The sequence below is a fragment of the Dendropsophus ebraccatus genome, chromosome 12 (assembly GCF_027789765.1).
Source record: "Dendropsophus ebraccatus isolate aDenEbr1 chromosome 12, aDenEbr1.pat, whole genome shotgun sequence".
In the NCBI taxonomy this organism is placed as follows: Eukaryota; Metazoa; Chordata; class Amphibia; order Anura; family Hylidae; genus Dendropsophus; species Dendropsophus ebraccatus.
The window spans coordinates 39,355,446-39,376,821 of record NC_091465.1 but is presented as its reverse complement, the minus strand read 5'-3'; the positions used below and the strand labels follow the sequence as shown (position 1 = coordinate 39,376,821).

The 21,376-nt window shown below is 42.1% G+C and overlaps 1 protein-coding gene across 3 annotated transcripts in view; it reads left to right on the top strand.

Annotated features, from left to right (window-relative positions):
- LOC138769358 (uncharacterized) overlaps positions 1-17,440 on the top strand; it is a 42,751-nt gene extending 25,311 nt beyond the window's left edge. For all 3 annotated transcript variants that reach the window (XM_069947772.1, XM_069947771.1, XM_069947773.1), the window contains exons 7-12: positions 194-243; positions 1,255-1,456; positions 8,282-8,425; positions 10,572-10,692; positions 11,116-11,228; positions 16,417-17,440. In XM_069947772.1, coding sequence (XP_069803873.1) covers positions 194-243; positions 1,255-1,456; positions 8,282-8,425; positions 10,572-10,692; positions 11,116-11,228; positions 16,417-16,509 — 723 coding nt within the window. In that variant the 3' untranslated portion in view covers positions 16,510-17,440. The remainder of the gene's footprint in view (positions 1-193; positions 244-1,254; positions 1,457-8,281; positions 8,426-10,571; positions 10,693-11,115; positions 11,229-16,416) is intronic.
- Positions 17,441-21,376: the final 3,936 nt, after the last annotated feature.

Below are 21,376 nucleotides of genomic sequence, written 5' to 3'. Positions count from 1 at the left end.
TTTTTTTTTTGGGGGGGGGGGGGGGGTCCCGCGGGAGTTGTCCTTTAAAATCCCAAAGTAAATTTCTGTTAACCTTTAAAACTAATAAAATAGCCATATAAACCTAATGCTTATTTATGTTATATTCTTACAAATATGTCTATTACTCATACTCATTATTTTTTTCATGATTTTTTATTTGTAAAACATACAGATGTCAAAGAAGAAATATAATACCAAGAAAAGAAGTCATTGGAAATCAGAGTATGTATTCGAAGTAATATTCTTTATACTATATTATAGGAAATCTCGTTATTGACCGGCAATTTTCACATTGTGAAATGCAATAAGCAGTGCATGTGACTACTGGAGCCAGTGATCGGGGCTGCTCACAGTATACAGTGATATCACTGGGGGTTGTCTGCTGGGCAGTTCAGGGTGGGGGGTGTTACAGGACTGAGGGTGAGCGGAGGGGTATGTTGTTTTTTTTTTGCTTTTGTTTAGCAACCTGGGGAGATGCATGTCCAATGGGCGATGATTCCGGCGAAGGTCAGAATGGCCTGATCAGCCATTGAATGAGCTTTGTTTGTCTGTTAGTCCTATGATGAGGGGGATATTTTTGGACAACAATCGCCCCAGATGATAGTGCTTTAACAAGGCAACGGTATTGGGCCACATTCAGTGGTGGAGTCCAAGTACCCTCTTGGTTTTCACATTTCATCCCACTCGTGGATGTGAAAGCTTAAGGGTACCAGGTTACTTCCCAGTGTGGTCCCAGTTTGGTAGCAGCTAGCTTGGTGGTCTAGATGGTACTGGTGCTTGGCACCAGGGGTGTAAGGTAAATAAGTGTAGTCAGGAATCCAGGACGGGCACTGGAAAATCTGTATGGTACATAGGGGTCTGGCAGAGATGGTGTCAGATACAGACAAGAGGGTGAAGACAGGTGGCACAGGTTCCAGGTCAGGCACAGTAGAGACAGAGTGGTCATCCAGGGGGGCTGCACCCCAGTCTAGCAAGTGATAAAATTATTGTGTCTTAGAGGATACTTTTGTAATCCGTTTCTTTTTGATCCTGCTGAAAATGTGATTACAACAAATGGCATCCCTCTTCTTCTCTGGAGCTCTGGGCATGTCTGCACATTACACAGACAGGCTATTGATTTTAATAAGAACAATATAATGCTTTATTTCCCCTGTAGGGGTGCTGCAGGAAAGGTTGTTACATAATCTGTATGATGATTATATCCATTGAACAGAGTTTTCTTCTTCCCCATAGTGATTACAGAGGAAAATCAGCAGGGTCCGTCTCAAAGTCTCTTCTGGATGAATTACTGATTGAAATCTTGAGAGATCTATCCGCTCACGTGCTTAGGAGGATGATGAGAGACTTTGTGGATGACCATCTAGTACGGGCGGCATTGCACGATTGTATAGATGAAATTCTCACCAATATCATTCAAACAGAGCTATTATCGATGGTGAGTAATGAAATGGAACATGCAACTATGATTTCATATGCTATAGATTTCACATGCTCCTCCATGTAAGCAATTTTATGGACAGAATCACAACAGAGCAGGGCAGCCCAGCCTGGAGGAGAGGAGACAGATTTTAGCTCTATGAGGTACACAAGTAAGTAAGGGATGTGAGTACACCTACTAATACTGTACAATGAACAATTTTACTGTAAATTGGCCAAACCTTTTAACTATTAAGGAACTGTTATAGAAACCAACATCTGAAGCAACAAAGTAGTGAAAATGAGGGATAATAATTCAAATTAAAGCGAATGTACCACTAGGTACTTTTTTTTTATGTGAACAGACCGGCGCCGCGATCATCACCACGGGGACCGGCGGGCCCTCCCACAGTGCTTGGTAATGGACCAGTGCTGTGCACAGGAACTAGGAGACATTTTTTTTTTAAAAAAAAAGACCAAGACACTGGCATCCCTGCATGGGTGCCGGTCTGTTCATGTAAAAAAAAAAAAATTAAAAAAAGCAATGTACATAGTGGTACATTTGTTTTAAAATGTAACTTAAATTTTGACAAATTAATCAGAATTACATAGATTGGCATTTTATAATATAGGATCATATATAATTTCCGTTAAAGGGATTGTCCTGCGAATTAAAAAATACTTTCTATGCTCACTCCCTAGTGGTCCACTTTCAGGGAGCATGGTGACTCAGCCTGTTACACCTCACTCACCCCACTTACAGGAAGCAGGCAGTGTTGTCACGACTGCTTTTGTATTATGATCACCACGTACATACATAAAACTACACCCGCTTTTAGTGGTCAATAGCCACACAATGTTGCTGCAACACCAGAAACATTGTGCAGCCGCTGGCTATGGCATAGCAAGTGACGTTATCTTTGAAGGTCATCTTGGATCTATTATATCCAAGTTCTCCAGTTTCGTCAATCAGCTGTTCCCAACAGGGGAAGCCAGTTCTGGCCTGACACACTGTATACCCAGCTGCAGCAGTCCAGCTGTACCACATGAACAGATTAGGTTTGCCACATAAATAATACTGCACTGCTCTCTCTTCTTCCTAATGATTTAGGACATGGATCCCAGTATTGAGTGGACGGCGTCTGGAGAAGTTGGATGCCTAGGAAGTCCAGGAAAACATGGAGTCAGCTATAGGCTGGATCCACGTTTTACTGGCAGCACTAGGGCAGCGTCCAACATCTACAGACGCCAGGAGTCAAATGCTTGCACGCAGGGGCGGTCTTGGCATTTCTGGGGCCCCAAGCGAAGTTATGTCTGAGGCCCCCCCCTCGACACGCGTTCCAAAACAATAGACCGCTGTGTGTTTCCCCCAGTAGTATATACCCCTTGTGCGCTACTGCCAGTAATATATACTCCTTGTGTGCTGCCCCCAATAGTATATACCCCTTGTGTCCTGCCCCCAGTAGTATATACCCTTTGTTTGCTTCCCCCAGTAGTATATAGACCCCTGTGTGTTCCCCCAGTTATATATAGCCCCCCGTGTGCTCCCCCAGAAGTATATAGACCTCCTGTGTGCTGCCCCAGTTGTATATAGACCCCCTGTGTGCTGCCCCAGTTGTATATAGGCCCCCTGTGTGCTCCCTCAGGGGTATTTAGCCCCCCTGTGTGCTCCCCCACTTGGATATAGACCTCCTGTGTGCTCCCCCACTTGGATATAGACCCCTGTGTGCTCCTCCAGTAGTATATAAACCCCCTGTGTGGTTCCCCCATTAGTATATAGACCCCCTGTGTGCCCAACCAGTATTATATAGACCCCTTGTGTGCTGCCCCAGTTGTATACAGACCCCTGTGTGCTCCCCCAGTTATATATAGACCACCTGTGTGCCTCACAAGTAGTATATAGACCCCCTGTATGTTCCCCTAGTAGTATATAGACCCTCTGTGTACCCCACCAGTAGTATATAGACCCCTGTGTGCTCCCCCAGTAGTATATAGCCCCCCTGTGTGCTCTCCCAATTAGATATAGACCTCCTGTATGCTCTCCAAGTTGTATATAGACCCCATTCTGCAGCCCCAAGTAGTATATAGACCCCCTGTGTGCTGCCCCCAGTAGTATATAGACCCCTCTGTGAAGCTCCAGTAGTCTGTAGCCTCCCTGTGTGCTCCCCCTGTTATATATCCCCCTGTGTGCTCCCCCCATTTATATAGACCCCCGATGTGCGCTCCCCCAGTTAAACAGACCCCTGTGTGCTCCCCCTCCCATATAGTATATAACACAATAAAACAAACACTTATACTCACCTGGGTCCAGGCGTCTCCTCTTCTCCTAACTCTTGTGGTTGCAGGAAGGGTTTTCCCTGCGATCACAAGAGGCCGCACTCCCCTTGTCCTGGCGCCAATGCTCCAGTGATGTCAGTGGAGCACCGGCACCACAAGGACAAAGCTGCCACTTGTGACCGCAGGGAAAACGCTTCCTGCGGCCACAAGAGTGACTGACAGGAGGGGAGCCAATGTCTCCCGGCCTCTCAGTGCTGCTGCATGTAACTATGAGCACTCATTACGAGTGCTCATAGTTACAGTTCAGATGGCAGCAGCGAGCGAGGCAGCGGCCCTGTCTAGCGGTCTTGATCACAAGAGCGGGGCATGGGGGGCCCCCTGGATGTTGGGGGCCCCAAGCGATCGCTTGGGGTGCTTGGTGCCAAAGACCGCCACTGCTTGCACTCTCGGGTTTGGAGAACGTTGCCGAACCCCAACAGTTTGGCAAATGCACTCAAGACTAATCCCAGGATCTTTTTATTTTCAGTATTTCCATACATAGCACTTTATCAAAGCTGAATGCTCTGCTTTACTTTATACCAGTTTCATAATTCTTCCCTATGGTTTCCTGGATAACCCCTTTAAATTTTATTGGCAATGGGTATATGGTGTATAATTTTCAAGATTTTTCCAGCAAATTCCATATTTCAGACAGAGATGTAATGTGATTTGTACCTATTGGATTCACAGGATAATGTCGGGGTAATTAAAACTCCCCATAGGCCTTTCTGCAAAATAATGAAAATTCCTTAATATACTGTAAGCAGGTTCCTTAGACCCATTAACCACAGTTACCCTGCCGGAAACAAAAATCCATATAATAATTATGCAGATGTTGATTTTAGCCATATTATTACAACTGGCCCTTTAAATCCCATTGCATTCTGTGTCTCTTACCTCTGTAACCCCTATAGCTATGCTTGTAACCTTATATTCTTTTGTATGTTGTCACCTCATAAGCATCAGATTCCACATAAAATAAAGAGTTTGTTAAATTGTGCTGCATATTCGGAGCTTTCTAATCTATTATGAATGAGGTGATAGAAACTGGAGCGCAGAAGAAACAGAAGAAGGTCAGAGAGCGTTAATCAGAAGGAAAGTTTATGGATGTTATTCATGGAAATACATTATCGATCCATAACACAAAATATTACAGAGGTTAAATGTAACAATGTTATAAGGCGTAAAACTGGAGGCTTTTTAATTTTGAATAAGACGATGGTTTATGTGACTGTCAAAGATAATAACTGCAATAATTACAAATCACTGGGCAGAGATGACCTGACTTAGCGGCGAGAAAAATGTCTCATCCACAACTTAATATAGGTTAAGTGTATGTGTTTGTGCAGTGGCCTGTATGGAAATAGACATACTTTGGCTTAAAGCGACTCTGTACCAACAATCTGTCCCCCCCAAACCACTTGTACCTTCGGATAGCTGCTTTTAATCCAAGATCTGTCCTGGGGTCCGTTCGGCAGGTGATGCAGTTATTGTCATAAAAACAACTTTTAATCCGGCAGCGCTGTGTCTAACGGCCGGGGCTTACATTTGTATATGCATTAGGCTGGCACCACCTCTCTGTCCTTCCTCCCCACCCTCCTCATTATTAGGAATGATCCAGGAACATTTACTGCTGTTTGAGCTTTGCACAGGTGTATTAACGATCCAGCCCATGTTCATTATACACACAGGTGGGGAATAGGAAGCAATCTGCCTGGAGCATTCCTAATGATGAGGAGGGTGGGGAGGAAGGACAGAGAGGGTGTGCCAGTCTAATGCATATACAAATGTAAGCCCAAGATGCAAGATTAAAAGTTGTTTTTATGACAATAACTGCATCCCCTGCCGAACGGACCCCAGGACAGATCTTGGATTAAAAGCAGCTATCTGAAGGTACAAGTGGTTTGGGAGGTCAGATTGTGGGTACAGAGTCGCTTTAATGTAAAGATATGGTGATGTGCACTACATGGACCAGTAACTAAACTTGCCTGTCCCCGGAGCAAGGTGCAGCCTGTAAACCTAAATATCCTGGTCAAAGCTTGTTGGCCTTCCCTCTTCCCCTTGAACATAGCAGTTAGGGCACGTACATTGGTAGCTTTTCCCCTAGTTACAGCTTGTTTAACTTAAAGGGGTTGTCTGGGATTTTTTAATACTATTGTATTGCAGTGTAGTGTAGTGTATAGATTTTTCCAGATGTTGCATTTTTTATTTAAACTGTTTATTGTGTTCTCAGGCTTAGTCACATGACCACTCTGCCTTTGTTTTCTTTACTTCCTGTGATGCCACGTTTCCTTTCTGTTTTCTGTTCCTGCCAGTGAGGGAAGAGGGAGTCATCAAGTGGGTGGGGCATACATCCACATTGAGTTAGCCCCACCCCTGTAGGAGGAGCAAACATCAGAGCCCAGTAGAAACTGCGGCATTAAGGGCAGCATGACATGGAGGAGACCAGGAGCTGATAGCTATGTTGTGGGTGGCACAAAGGTTATCCATGTTGTGAAAGCACAGAGGTTAGCCATGTTGTGGAAGCACAGAGATTAGCCATGTTGTGGGAGACACAGAGGTTAGCCATGTTGTGAGGGGCACAGAGGTTAGCCATGTTGTGGGAGGCACAGAGGTTGGCCATGTTGTGGGAGACACAGAGGTTAGCCATGTTGTGGAAGACACAGAGGTTAGCCATGTTGTGGGTGGCACAGAGGTTAGCCATGTTGTGGAAGACACAGAGGTTAGCCATGTTGTGGAAGACACAGAGGTTAGCCATGTTGTGGAAGCACAGAGGTTAGCCATGTTATGGGAGACACAGAGGTTAGCCATGTTGTGGGTGGCACAGAGGTTAGCCATGTTGTGGGAGACACAGAGCTTAGCCATGTTGTGGGTGGCACAGAGGTTAGCCATGTTGTGGGTGGCACAGAGGTTAGCCATGTTGTGGGAGCACAGAGATTAGCCATGTTGTGGAAGACACAGAGGTTAGCCATGTTGTGGAAGCACAGAGATTAGCCATCTTGTGGGTGGCACAGAGGTTAGCCATGTTGTGGGTGGCACAGAGGTTAGCCATGTTGTGGAAGCACAGAGGTTAGCCATGTTGTGGAAGCACAGAGGTTAGCCATGTTGTGGGTGGCACAGAGGTTAGCCATGTTGTGGGAGACACAGAGGTTAGCCATGTTGTGGGAGGCACAGAGGTTAGCCATGTTGTGGGAGGCACAGAGGTTAACCATGTTCTGGGAGGCACAGAGGTTAGCCACGTTGTGGGAGACACAGAGGTTAGCCACGTTGTGGGAGCACAGAGGTTAGCCATGTTGTGGAAGCACAGAGGTTAGCCATGTTGTGGAAGCACAGAGGTTAGCCCTGTTGTGGGAGGCACAGAGGTTAGCCATGTTGTTGAGGCACAGAGATTAGCCATGTTGCTTTGTAGTGTTGGAGTACTGGGATCAAATGCCACCAAGGATAACAGCTACATGTACAGTGTGTCCCCCAATGTCTGCATGGATTTCATCACACCCTCCAAAACATTGGGAGCTCCATTAAGGACAGGGACCAATATAAGTGACTGCAATCTCTGTACTGTAAGCTGGAGCTACATAAATAAAGGAACAATATTGTTATTATTTTGCCTGTAAGCAGGGCCGATTGTAGGTTTTCGGCTGTCTGAGGCGAAACCTGAAATGGTGACAAAAAAATTGGAATGTTTCCTATTAGTTGTTATTACAGCATGTTTAGAGGGGCTCTGTCAGCTCTACAACATGGTCATGGCTGCAGATCTGGGCAGATAGCAGAGATGAGTGCAACTCAAGTATGTTTGCATCCGATCGTTCGCCATTTCAATACCGGTAGCCAAAGAAGTTGGAGGTATCCCTGGGGAGTCTGAGAAAATATAGATACAGCCATAGGCTGTGTCCATATTTTTCAAGATTCCCTAGGGATGGATCCAACTTCTTCAGCCACCTGTATTCAAATTGAAAATGATCGGGTGGAAGCATACTCAAGTTACCCTCATCTCTAGCTCTGAGCCTTATACATCAATCATGCAGGCCAAAGAGGAGTGCAGGAAGCGAGAAGGCTTGGACTTAGAAGGAAAATGCTATTTTATAACTTTGCAAAAAAGCATCCTATGGATATATGGAAAAGCAGAAATGAATTGTCTATCTGTCAATATTTTGCACCATGCGTTTCAGGAGAGGAGCGGTCCTAGGTGACAATCTCATCTCACTTCATGGGTAGTGCACTCCTAATTTTGTTGATAATGTTTTCAAACACTTATACCAGGGTTGCCCTATAGACATTCTTTACATATGAATAATTGAATAGAAATCTGATAAGGTGAGAAACTATTGGCTAGGACCACCATCATTTCAAAAAAGGTCTAATGGCAGTGTATACAATAAAATCGACAGTCTCCACATGTACAGTAGTTCACCCACTTTACCTAGCTTTCTCTAAGTTGCTTGTAGAAGAGACATTATGATAATGACGTAGTTGTTTTTCCAATTTTCCAATTTAAAAATGTATTTTTAATGCTTTGTTTTTTTTTCAGGTCGATGAATTAAACACAGAAACTCAACATGACAGACTGCTTGATAATCTTATTCAGAGCGTAATTGATAAGGAAGTGAAAGACACTGTTGTCTCAGTTCTCACTGAATGTGATGATCAACTCTCTGAATTTCACAAAAATCAGGTAATAATTCATTGCAAACCTTTTGTATGCAGTAAACTATTCTTTATGTGTTCTACACCTTAAATTAAGTGATTAAAGGGAACTTGTTCCATAAGAAATGGAGTCCAATTTTAGGTGTTATTGAGCAGAGCTGATAAGATTCATGTATAGTTTTGAGTGAAAAGTTCCAGGAGAACTTTTCATTTATTCATGGAATTCTCTGTTCTTTCTGTAAATAGATATTCCTAATACAAAACTCTCAAACCAATCTTTAAAGTAAATCTATCACCCTCTGACTGGCTACTGAGCTGGAGGCATGGCGGATAGATAGGAAGATTAAAAAAAACAACAACATATACACAGGCAACAAGGTTATGTTCTGCATGTTTTCAATGATATCAATCCATGGGGGCCACCAGCTTGATGGGCTGTCAGCAGGTGACAGATTCACTTTAATCCCTTTTGGCACCATGACATACATTTGCATCATGGTGATGGTAAGGGGGTATAAAGATGGGTCACATTAAGACTTCTCCCTATACCGGGCAGCCCCTGCCTGCTATCAGTAGCTCAGGGCCGTCGCTAGTAGCCAGCATGGAGCAATACTCTGTGTCAGCTATTTAACCTTTTAAATGATGCTGTCAAAACTGACAGCAGCATTTAAACGGCTTCTGCATACCTTTCACCGGTGTTCAGTAGTTGACTCCCCACAGCAAAATAGCGAGGAACCGACCTGTTATATAGGCAGCCCGGGTCATCTTTTATGCCTCCCAGGTTGTCTGTATTCAGCAATAGCTATAAGCTGCCTTCAGCAGCCCCTTACAATCAAGTGACGATTCTATGGATCAATGCCGTATATATGTACTGCATTGATCCCTATGGGCATGGTATTGCTCATAGGATCCCCTTGGGGGGACTACAAAAGTGTGTAGAAAAAAAGTAATTTTTTTGCAAAAAAAACTTTTTAAATATAAATAAATCATTCCATAATAAAAGTTTAAAATACCCCCTTTTCCTATTTTAAAATAAAAAATATATATTTGCTATTGCTGCCTGCGGAATCGCCTGGACTACTAAACAATCACATTCCAATAATAATGATGATACAAATTGCTTCATTACAAGTACTATTTATGTTTGAAATTGTATTAATAAAAAATTCTAACTACTTTTCACCTGTCCCAAACCTACCCCTAGGATTATTGCTATGCAACCCATACCCAATCGGAAGGGTCCTTTCATCTTTTTACCAGCTATTAATGCACAGACGTGTAAAGTATCTATGGTTTACTCTGAGAACCTGAATAAAGACATGTGAGACAAGTCCAAAACATTTCATATTGAATAGAGATAAGCAAGTGCTGCTCTGGTTACAAAAAGCTTGCTGAAAGTTTGCTGAGCAGCCTTTCAACAAGCTTTAAAGGGGTTATCCAGCGCTTCAAAAACATTTTCCCCCTACTGTTGTCTCCAGTTCAGGTGCGGTTTGCAATTAAGCTCCATTTACTTCAATGGAACTGAGTTTCAAAACCCCACCCAAACTGGAGACTACAGTAGGGGGAAAGTGGCCATGTTTTTGTAGCGCTGGATAACCCCTTTAAGGCTGTGGAAATACATAATGCATTTTCACAGTCTTAAAGGGTTCGGCAATTTTTTTTCCTTTCAAATCAACTGGTGCCAGAAAATGCCAGAGGTTTGCTATATACTTCTATTTAAAAAGCTCAAGTACTTATGAGCTGCTGTTTGTCCTGCAGAAAGTGTTATTCTTTCCAGTCTGGAGAGGAGGAGAGGTTTCCTATGGGGATTTGTTACTGCCCTGAATAGTTCCTGACATGGACAGAGGTGTCAGCAAAGAGCTCCCTGTCACACTAGAAAAAATACACCACTTCCTGCAGAACATACAGCAGCTGATAAGTACTGGAAGACTTGAGCTTTTTAAATTGCAAATCTCTGGCACTTTCTGGCACCAGTTGATTTGAAAGAAAACAAATTGAGTAAACTTCTCCTTTAAACCCATGAGGGGGGTTCAAATTATACTATAAAATGCTCGATCAACTCCAACATGGAACCATTTATCACTCATATGGCTGGACTGCTTAGCTAATAAAACTCAGATTTCCTGAATACCCCATCTTATCATAAATGACCAAGTGCTCTCTCCTATTGGCAGATTACAGTGACAGCGAACAAACACGTTGTAGACATATTTCTTCTGGAGCATTTACTTGGCATGATTGGATCCCATGAACCACTGGCATTTGGGAAGGACCCAATGCAGTGTCTGCTGGACAGTAAGTTTTTAAAGACGTAACCATATGGGATGACGTAACCATACTTGTCTCATTATTTCCACTCTGGACCATCTGTTAGTTTTCTTACTCAGCCTTTTTATGCCTTGGTCTGATTTGTGTGTATATATATATATATATATATATATATATATATATATATATATATATATAATTTACTACATTGTTTACTCCCATCTCTACCTGCATTAAAATGATCTATATATCTACTATAGCACAAAATACCAGTTCTACCCTTGAGGTGCTTATTTGCTTCTGTAAAGGCTTGCGGAGGGGGGGGGGGGGGGGGTCTTGGGCAAGGTGATTGCATTCCCATGTTGTAGGCCTCATAAGGATATGTACTTTCATGTATATATTTGTATGTGCATGACACTGACATTATTTGTACTTTATCTTTCTTTAAAGGTATTATGCTTGATGTACTTCTGAGAGAGCAAGTCAGCATTCAACGAGTACAACAAAGCACCTTAGAAAACTATCCAGCAATGGTTTTCCACCAAAATACAGTTAGCAAAGTGGTAAGTGGTATGTTCTTTTCCATCTTCAGTTAGTGGGTAGGTAGGTAGGTAGGTAGGTAGGTAGATAGATAGATAGATAGATAGATAGATAGATAGATAGATAGATAGATAGATAGATAGAGTAAAAAACTCTGCAGCACACTGGTAGTGTAAGAAAACGTGCAATACGTGGATTTATTCCATAAAGATATGAACAGCAACAACACAAGTGATACACGACGTTTCGGCGTCTCCTGCGCCATTTTCAAGTGCAAATACAATAACAAACTCACTCAGGTTAAAGTAGTAGTAGTTGAGTTTGTTATTGTATTTGCACTTGAAAATGGCGTAGGAGACGCTGAAACGTCGTGTATCACTTGTGTTGTTGCTGTTCATATCTTTATGGAATAAATCCACGTATTGCACGTTTTCTTACACTACCAGTGTGCTGCAGAGTTTTTTACTCTATGTGAACTGCTCCTTGGTCTAGGACCCGTCTGCTGGCACCTAATAAGTTCTGTCGGGAGTGCTGCTCATCTCTACTACATATAGATAGATAGATAGATAGATAGATAGATAGATAGATAGATAGATAGGAGGGAGATAGATACTGTAGATAGGAGAGAGATAGATAGATAGGAGATAGATAGCTAGATAGATAGATAGATAGATAGATAGATAGGAGATAGATAGATAGATAGATAGATAGATAGATAGATAGATAGGAGATAGATAGATAGATAGATAGATAGATAGATAGGAGATAGATAGATAGATAGATAGATAGATAGATAGATAGATAGATAGGAGATAGATAGATAGATAGATAGGAGATAGATAGATAGATAGATAGATAGATAGATAGATAGATAGGAGATAGATAGATAGGAGATAGATAGATAGATAGATAGATAGATAGGAGATAGATAGATAGATAGATAGATAGATAGATAGATAGATAGATAGATAGATAATACAGTAAAATAAAGCAGGTAGACGGCACTCCGATAAAGTAAATAAGTGCAGGTTTATTCACCCATATACGTACAGCAACGTTTCGACTCACCAGTTGAGTCTTTCTCAAGTCAGTTTGAGAAAGACTCAACTGGTGAGTCGAAACGTCGCTGTACGTATACGGGTGAATAAACCTGCACTTATTTACTTTATCGGAGTGCCGTCTACCTGCTTTATTTTACTGCATTATCTGTGGAGTCGGGGGTCGACTGCCAAGGACGTGCACCCATCGGCTGGAAGCCATTTGACTTTAAGTCTGCACAGTGCCGTTCAACCCAATCATTTTCTAGATAGATAGATAGATAGATAGATAGATAGATAGATAGATAGATAGATATGAACCAAATTTCACAAACCAAGATTCGTTAAAAATTGTGCAAAAATGTTGGTTTGTTGTCCGTAAAGATGGCGGCCTCAAATTCTAATATACATAGAAAACAAAGAGAAATGTTATAATCTTGTCATGCTTTGCTGAGCATTTGTGAAAACCATAGCAAACACGTGTAAATGCACACTCACTTTTCATATTTTATGCATTAGAGACAGAGGACAAAGCATTCATGCAAATAAGTTACATGTCCATAGAATCGATAAGTCATCCAAAGCTTTACCTTTTGGCTTCTGGGTTCACAATGTGTGGCCTATAAGTGATTTAAGGACTTAAAGCATTTTTTTTGGACAGGGAGGTATTTTTATTCAATTCCTGCAAAGGCAGTCAATGTTTAAAAGAATGTACACTCATCTGCCCTAGTTTCCTGCCTCTTCCTAGTTCCTGTATTTTGTCATGTTAGGTAGAGATCAGTACAGCCCACGCCACTGTCCTTACCTACTTGGACGCTCTGGCCTAGACAGTGGCCCCCGACTGAGCAATGGTCCCTACACTGGGATAGGTGCTCAGCAGATGAGAGAGGTCAGATGGGCTGGGTCACCACTAAAATACTAGACACCAAGAAAAACAAAAAAAAAAACACCGATCATTTGCCAAAGGGTAAAAAACAGAAAGACAGATAGAGAAAACAGGTAGGCTAGGTCAATGCAGAGGTCAAGCACAGGATGGAAATAAGGATACCTGGAAAGATGAATACTAAACTGGATACACGCTAGTCAGAAAGACCAGTCATGGACGCTTGTGGCAGCATGTACCCTGATTAAATACACAAAGGCTAAGGAACGCTCTGCACTGCATGTGGATGTGTGGCTCAACATTGCTGTATTCATTCGCTTGACAAACTAGGGAAACTCTGGGCTCAGAGGAATGTCAAGAGAGGTACGGAGACAGGGAAAGAGGATGGCACAGGGACATGTCTGACCTAATGTTTCATTCATGCAGAAGCTTCCTGTTCAGCCAGTCACTGGGCTGAGAGGGCAGTTTCTACATGAGCAAAACATAATAGGGACTAGGAAGTCGAGTATAACTTTTTTTATAGGCTTTTTAATTCTCACTTCTCTGGAGGCAGTAGATTTAGTTTTTTTACTGTTCGTAAAGATGGCAGCCTCAAATTTTAATACACATAGAAAATAAAAAAGAGCCTATGCTTACCTGTCTATGCTTCCCCGGTTTCCACCTATGGGTCTCTGGTGTCCCCTGCTAATCGCAACCCGCTGACTGAGACAGGACAGCGCAGCGGCCAGTGATATGCTGAGCAAGTGTGACAGCTTGCTCAGACAATCACTGACCCATGGATGGATGAGTGCCACAGACAGTGATTTGCTGAGCAGCTGCAATCAGTGAGGGACGCTGGGGAAGCATGGACAGGTAAGTATTGATAGAGAAGTTAAAGGCCTGCATTTAGCTGTTTTAGTGTGGTTTATTTAATGTTCGGTTCGGACGAACCCTGATGAACTGAACTTCTAAAAGTTCACTCATCTCTTGCAGCAGATAAAGACCTTCCCGGAAAATCCTTTTAAACTTGGGGTATTGCTTATTCATTTTGGTGGTCATACACCTTCAATAACTGACAGCCGAACAATCATTCAGCCGTCAGTTATCTATCCCGTTCTCTGCTCCTCTTACACAAGAACATGGACGAGGGATCCTGTGTTCTCTGTGAGGTGGGGGTGGTTGTGCTGCAGCCAGAGAGGTCTGGCTGTGGCTTATCTCTCACAGAACAAAGGGGTTTTCTATCATGCCTAACCTCCACCTACATCTTTGTCCACCATCATCTTCTGTTGGTGGTTAGTCGAAAGGGCTCATACACCTTATCCCGATGGCCAAACCAGCAACTAGCGGCAGGTATGGCCAACAAAAGTATACTGTGTATGGGGACCTTTATTCAGATGTTATAATAGCCGTGACCTTGGTTTTAAGGTTTGTTGATCTGCAATGATGCGGACTGTTGATAGTAAAGATCCAGACTGCAACTAGTACATTTATAAGAATACTGTGTGGAATTTGCTGTAGCTATTATTGTTACAAATACATTAGTGATGAGCGAACATGGTCGTCTGAGCTTGGTACTCGTTGGACGTATTAGGGTACTCGATGATACTCGTTACTCGGACGAGCGTCTCGCGATACTCGAGAAAATCTCATCATCCGTTTCCTGTAAGTTTGGGTGCTATTTCTCAGCCAATAAACATGCAGGAGACTCTTCGGTACATCCTGCGATCACGTGGGACCTATGCATGTCGATAGCAGCGATTGGTTGGCCAGATCAGATGACCCTGCCATATAAAAATCTCGGCCGCCAAGGCTCAGCTCACATGGATGCTGGAAGAGATTAGGGACAGAGCTGCTGCCGGTCATGGAGAGCTTTAGGGAGGGAATTAGCGTTCCAGTAGGCAGGGAATACTAGCAAAACAACCAAACAGCCCTTGTAAGGGATTCAAATCGTTTTTAAATTGTATTACTACAGACTGCTGGCTGGGACTTGCAGTGCAGCTACCACAATTTCAGCAGCGCACTGTGGTGATCGTCTGCTGGCAGAAAGGGGACATTAGTTGTTGCATACAGCCCACTAAGAAGGGCTCAGTACTATTTTATTGGGCCCTCTACTATCTTTTCTGACTTCTGTATTTCTTACGCAAAGCATATCTAAGTTCACTACTGCTTGTTCAGTGTAACGGTGGTGTCACAGAGTGTATAAGTGCAGCCACCACCAGATTGTATCCCACAGCTGTTGCCCAGAATTTGGCATAATGGTGCCATTAGGCAGCCTCAGAGGCATCAATACATGCTGCCCCTCCTGTTTCCTGTCCATTTCCGTGGTGTTTCCATCATTTTCTGAGGTTGACAGTTTTTCACATGACCTTCCCTCTACCGAACTTGGGTCCCCTGCAAAAATGCTCAAGTTTCTCATTGACATCAATGGGGTTCGTTACTCGAAACGAGCACTAGAGTATCAGGAGATATTCGTAACAAACACCCGAGCATTTTAGTACTTGCTCATCACTAAAATACATCAATACTCAAAATAAAAAAGAAGACAAGCTTAGGCTAATACCTTGTATACACAGATGAACAGATAAATCCAGGGTATCTCTTTATAGTGTAGGAGCCTCAGCCCTCTTTCCCTGCCTGCAGGTCAGTGTACCAATGTGTCTATTAAACAGAGAAATTCTTCTACGATGCTGATTCTCAGTAACTCAGTTACAATGCTAATTGTTTTTTTCCTTCACTTTTATTAAAAGGTGTCAACTATACAATGCATTTCAAAGTTAAACGCCATCCTCGCGTATTGTACAACATCACGATAATATAATCTGTAAGGAGGAAGTTTAACTTCACAATGTGTTGAATATTTGACACCTTTTAATATAAGTGAAGATACAAATAATCAGCGACATGCGATGTGAAATCTATTTATTCCTCTGTTTGATGTACACATTAAAGGGAATCTGTCAGCTGTAATTCACATTGGAAACTGCTGGCACTGTTAGATAGCTGTTAGTACAAAAGGGAACATGGTAGCTTCCATATATCTATCTGTGCTGTTATTTTTTTCTGTTAAGTGATAACGAGTTGTTCCCAAGCTGCAGGCTGGAATATCTTCTCGCACCCCCTCCCATCCCTATTCCTGCTTGATTGACAGTCAGCTGGAAGCGAACTGACTGGCTTGAAAATTAGTTAGGGGGGCGGATCAGTGCACTGGGGGCAGTAGACCAATCAAATATGTGGGCTTGGTATGTTTTTTGCTTGTATTGGACCACTGTTAAAATTTCATTCTACAGTATGTTCTATTTGTCTTTTATCCAGGCACTAGAGGTTATTCTGACAGAATTACATATGATACTGGTGGAAGATATGGAAGACATCTTTGAATATGAGAGAGATGTAGAATTTGGATGACTCAGAAGATTTTTTTTTTTATTGTCAACTGTTGTTTTTTTTTTTGTTTTGTTTTTTTCAAATTGTCATATCAGGGTGCGTTCACACGTACAGGATCTGAGGCAGATCTGCAGCAGATTTGATGGCAAACAGTTACTTTGCATTGAATCTGCAACTTCAAATCTGCTGCATATCCTGTACGTGTGAACGCACCCTCAAGAAACATTTTAATTGCAATTCACTAATGTGTACACCACAATACAGTGGTCTACAGTCTGTGCATGCGCAGTTGTTGTGAAACTGTCGCCATATTAAGAGTTATGGTTTCACAACAGTTGGACAGCCACAGTTTACAGATAGTATTTGCAGATACTGCCCAAAGAAAGTGATTGATGTGCTGTACGGTCTTGAAGATTGACAAGTCATGTCTGATAACTTAAATAAAATAGATGAAATACAGGATAAATTACATTCATAATTGAAACAGTAACTTACATCTAGTTCGTCAGATAAAGACAAGTCCTGAAGTGAAAGGCAGATCCAAATTTATTAAGAAATATTAAAAATGCCCTGAATAATTCTTTTAGAAAGCTGATGGGGTAATAAAGTAAACCGCATGCCTTTTCTAGAAAATATTTTTTTTTATTGTGTCAAAGCCATACAGTTTGTCAAAGAGGTAGGGCTGAGCTGTTCAAGTACCACAGCCTGGCACATTACCTTGCTTGCCAACAGCTCCCAGCTACTCCTTGATTGGCGGGGGGCTAAGAGGTGAAGGCAAGCAAGACCCTGCCTTTTTGACACTTTGATGAGAAATAAAAAAGACAATTTTATACTCTGACAACTACCATTAGGTCCAGGAAAGATGCAGTTTGCTGTTACACCCTAACTTCTATCCAATAGTGTTTGTAGTTCTTAGCATGAAATCTTTAGTAAAAAGAACAATTGAAGAAAATTTAAGGGCACTCACCATTAAAATCATTGCTTTATTGAACAACAAATTAAAACGCCATGCAAATTAAAACACCATAAAACGCTGCCTTGAGTAATTGGCATGCTCGCTGGCTGCAAAACATGGTGTTTTAATTTCTTCTTCAATAAAGCAATGATTTTAATGGTGAGTGCCCTGAAATGTCCTTCAATTGTTCTACTTACTATAGATATGGATCATATTCTGTCAATGAAATGAGCGCCCTATTTCCCATAGTGCAATACTCGTATAAACTCTGACTTGAAGAGGGTTCTTTCATATATATTATCTGTCTATCAATGAAATCCTAGCTGGAAATGCAGCTGGCAGATTCCCTTTAAGCTTTTCTATTTTCCCTGCTGTTTTCAAGACATTTTATTCAAAAACTGTGTGCGCCTCTTAGTAAATCCGGTGGACAGCAATCCAGGTCAATCACAGGAAGGAAATCACGTGGATAACTTGCCACGGATTCTGTGAGCGCTCTTGCTTGAGTCTCCGCCTTTCCCGTAGACTCCATTCTATGATCAGCGGATGCAGCCCTCTGCCCGAAGAAATGACATGTCAATTCATTGGGCATCTAATACGTAACTTTTAATAATTCATTAAAAACACGTTCCATACAACATAGACACACATAAACACCCAGTCGTGTATAATATATACAGTGTGCTTTCCTCAGGGGCACTAGTAGATAGGGAAAACAGATGGCCTAATAGGAACAACAGGAAATACTGATGGAGGGCTGTAACAAAGAGCGGCAGAGGTAGAGGGAATGGGAGAGAGGTATAGTGCACCCTCGTTTATCCCTAGATATCCTCTTACCCTGCCTTTTGGGGTGTGCACCTCCTTAACAGGGTGGCCCCCAACCACGATGACAGTCCCTTTCCTGTTATAAGTGCCCAGGAGAAAAAAAAACGAATGACGAGACAGAAGACAGGAAAGTGACAAGAAATGTGACAGCTCAAAACCACCTAAAAGACAAATAATTGCAACAGCAAAATATATACATGAATATATAAGGAGTACATGTTAAATAAACAATACTCGGAACCTATAACAGGAGAGGGACTGTCATTGTGGTTGGGGCCACCCTGTTAAGGAGGTGGACACCCCAAAAGGCAGGGTAAGAGGATATCTAGAGATAGATGAGGGTGCACTATACTCCCCTCCCATTCCCTCTACCTCTGCCGCTCTTTGTTACAGCCCTCTATCAGTATATCCAGTTGTACCTATTAGGCCATCTGTTTCCCCTATCTACTAGTACCCCTGAGGAAAGCCCACTGTATATATTATACACGACGGGATGTTTATGTGTGTCTATGTTGTATGGACCGTTTTTTTAATGAATTATTACAATTTACGTATTAGTTGTCCAACAGTGGTCCATGTACGTCGCTGATAATATAAAGAATTTTTTACCACTGGGTCTCGCTCCGATAGTGGGAGGCGGTACCCTGATTTCCACCATTTTTGGATTTTTCAGTTCTTTGGGCAGACAACGGAACCAACGTGACCATAGAATGGAGCCTATGGGACCAGCGGAACTTAAGCGGGAGCGGGCATGGAGTGGGTGAGCGACGGAATTAGCAGGAAGTTATCCGAGTGATTTCCTTAGTGTGCAAGGGCACGAAAGGTGACATAATACACAGGGAGTAGGCAGAAGCAAAGTCAGAAAAAACCTAGTGGGTCGAGGCACACAACACAGGTTCAGGGTCAGCAATCTGAGTTGGTCACAGGATAGATGGTACAGTACAGGAAGATTCCAACACAAATGGAATCCAGGAGACAGGCACAAGTCATTAAATCAGGGTCAAAGTCAGCACATCTTTCCCAATAGACACCATGGAATCACAAAAATGCTCCAGCAGGGAAAAAGAGGCAAATCACCTCATATAGAATAGATGGTCCTAGAAATTGACTGCCCAGGGATGGATTTTAAAGTTTAAAATTTCAGCACCATGTACATGTGCACCCTTTTGGAAAATCAGGAGGTAGAGGAGAGAGGACTTGGCAGAGAGCAGACACTTAAAGTGACTGTACCACCAGGCCCAGGCTGAAGCACTGGAGGCAGGCCGACCCACCCCCAAGTGGGAAGAAACCCCAGCCCCTCCATGACGTGACTCCATTAGAATCAATGGGACCCTATCATAGAGGGGGTAGGGTTTCCTCCCACTAAGGCTGGTTGGCCCGCCACCAGTGCTTCAGCCTGGGCCTGATGGTACAGTCACTTTAAGGTAAGCCAGCATGGATGCCCTTTAGAAAGAGCAGTACATTGGCAGGAAAAGAAGGGGACTGGGGAGCAGGGTATACAGCAGGACACAGGGGTTGGTAGAGGCGGTAGTATAATAGAAAATTAGAAAGAAAATTCTTAATAAATATGTTTAACATAGAAACCTTATTTAAACAATAGATTGTTTCCTGAGGACAATTTCCCTTTATTGTTGTGGCTGATCAGTGTATTTTTTTTTTTTATTTGTATATTGTATATTATTGTAACATTATACATATCTACCAAATAGACAATATTATTTATTGTACAGTATATCAGGGTATCTTCCTCAGTGAGAAGGACAAAGGCATGAGCATGGTAGGAATTTTTAGTTACTGCTTGAAAACTCTTTTAAGACAATCCTACTTTTTTATCTTTGACATCCATACTAACTCATAACAACCATAAGAGGGAACTTACAAGTTGAAAATCAAATCCATTTAGTCCTACGTAGCAACAATTAAGTGATTATTAACAGCAGATGTCTCATTAAGATGTGCGTCAGTGAACTGTCAAGGTTGTTTCCAGGTTACATTAGATATAAATTAAAACGTTAAAATGTCCCTTATTAATGTCACTTCTATTTTGCAGTTCATGGTATGGGTTTAATGTAAAGTATCTCAGCTGGAACATCCCCTATCACATGCTTCTGTACACTAAGTACAAAAAAAAAAAAAAAAACATCTAATCAACATCGAAAAAACATCTAAACTTCTAATAGAAGAAGCAAAAAGGATGTGTGACTTTCTTTTCTTTTCAGTTGTCTTTTTATTACATTTTTGCAGAAGTGAAATGCAACCACGTTCTTAACCCCTTAGTTACTGGCCTATTTTAAAGCCAATGTACCATCAGTACATTTGCTTTAAGATTTTCAAATGGATAGAACGGTGCCCGATGGTACATTGGCTTTAAGCCTTAGTGGCCAAGCAATTTGAATAATTTTTTTCATTTTCACCTTGAAAAAGCCATACATTTTTTTTATTACATAGCCATACAACGGCTTGTTTTTGGTGGCATGTTATTCTTATTTAGAGGACTATGGAGTTCTGTATAGGTATACTGTACTGTACATTCCAAATTGTCAATATTTTCATGCATGCAAAATGTAACTTTGCTAAAATCCTTAATGTTCATCTAAGGTGTAAAGAAACTTCTGACATGTCTAACAGACATGTCAGAAGTTTGGCTTGGTGGGATTTGGGTGCTGAGAACCCTACAGATGGCAAGAACAAAAGGGCAGATACACTATGAGACTTTCACCGTCTGTACACCACACGGTCAGCTATCGGAGGACAGTTGAGCAGAAACAAAGGGGCATATTACCTACAGTACTTGAGCACTTCTGTGCCATCAATCTAGAGATTGGTGGGGGTCTCAGTCAGCACTTAGACCGCACTGATCCAAACACCACGAGAAACTGATCATCAATAGTAAGTATATGCACCAGCGTGCAGCAGGGAAGGGATAAAAAATGTGAAATGCTTCTTTAAACTAACATGACACCACGGGACACCAATTATCAAGAGTAAGTATATGCGCTAGCGTGCAGCAAGTGGAGGGATAAAAAAAAAGTGGAATGCTTCTTTAACATTTAGGTATACTCTAAATACCCAGCCACCCCTCTCTATGTATCACATTCAAATAGCTCTGGA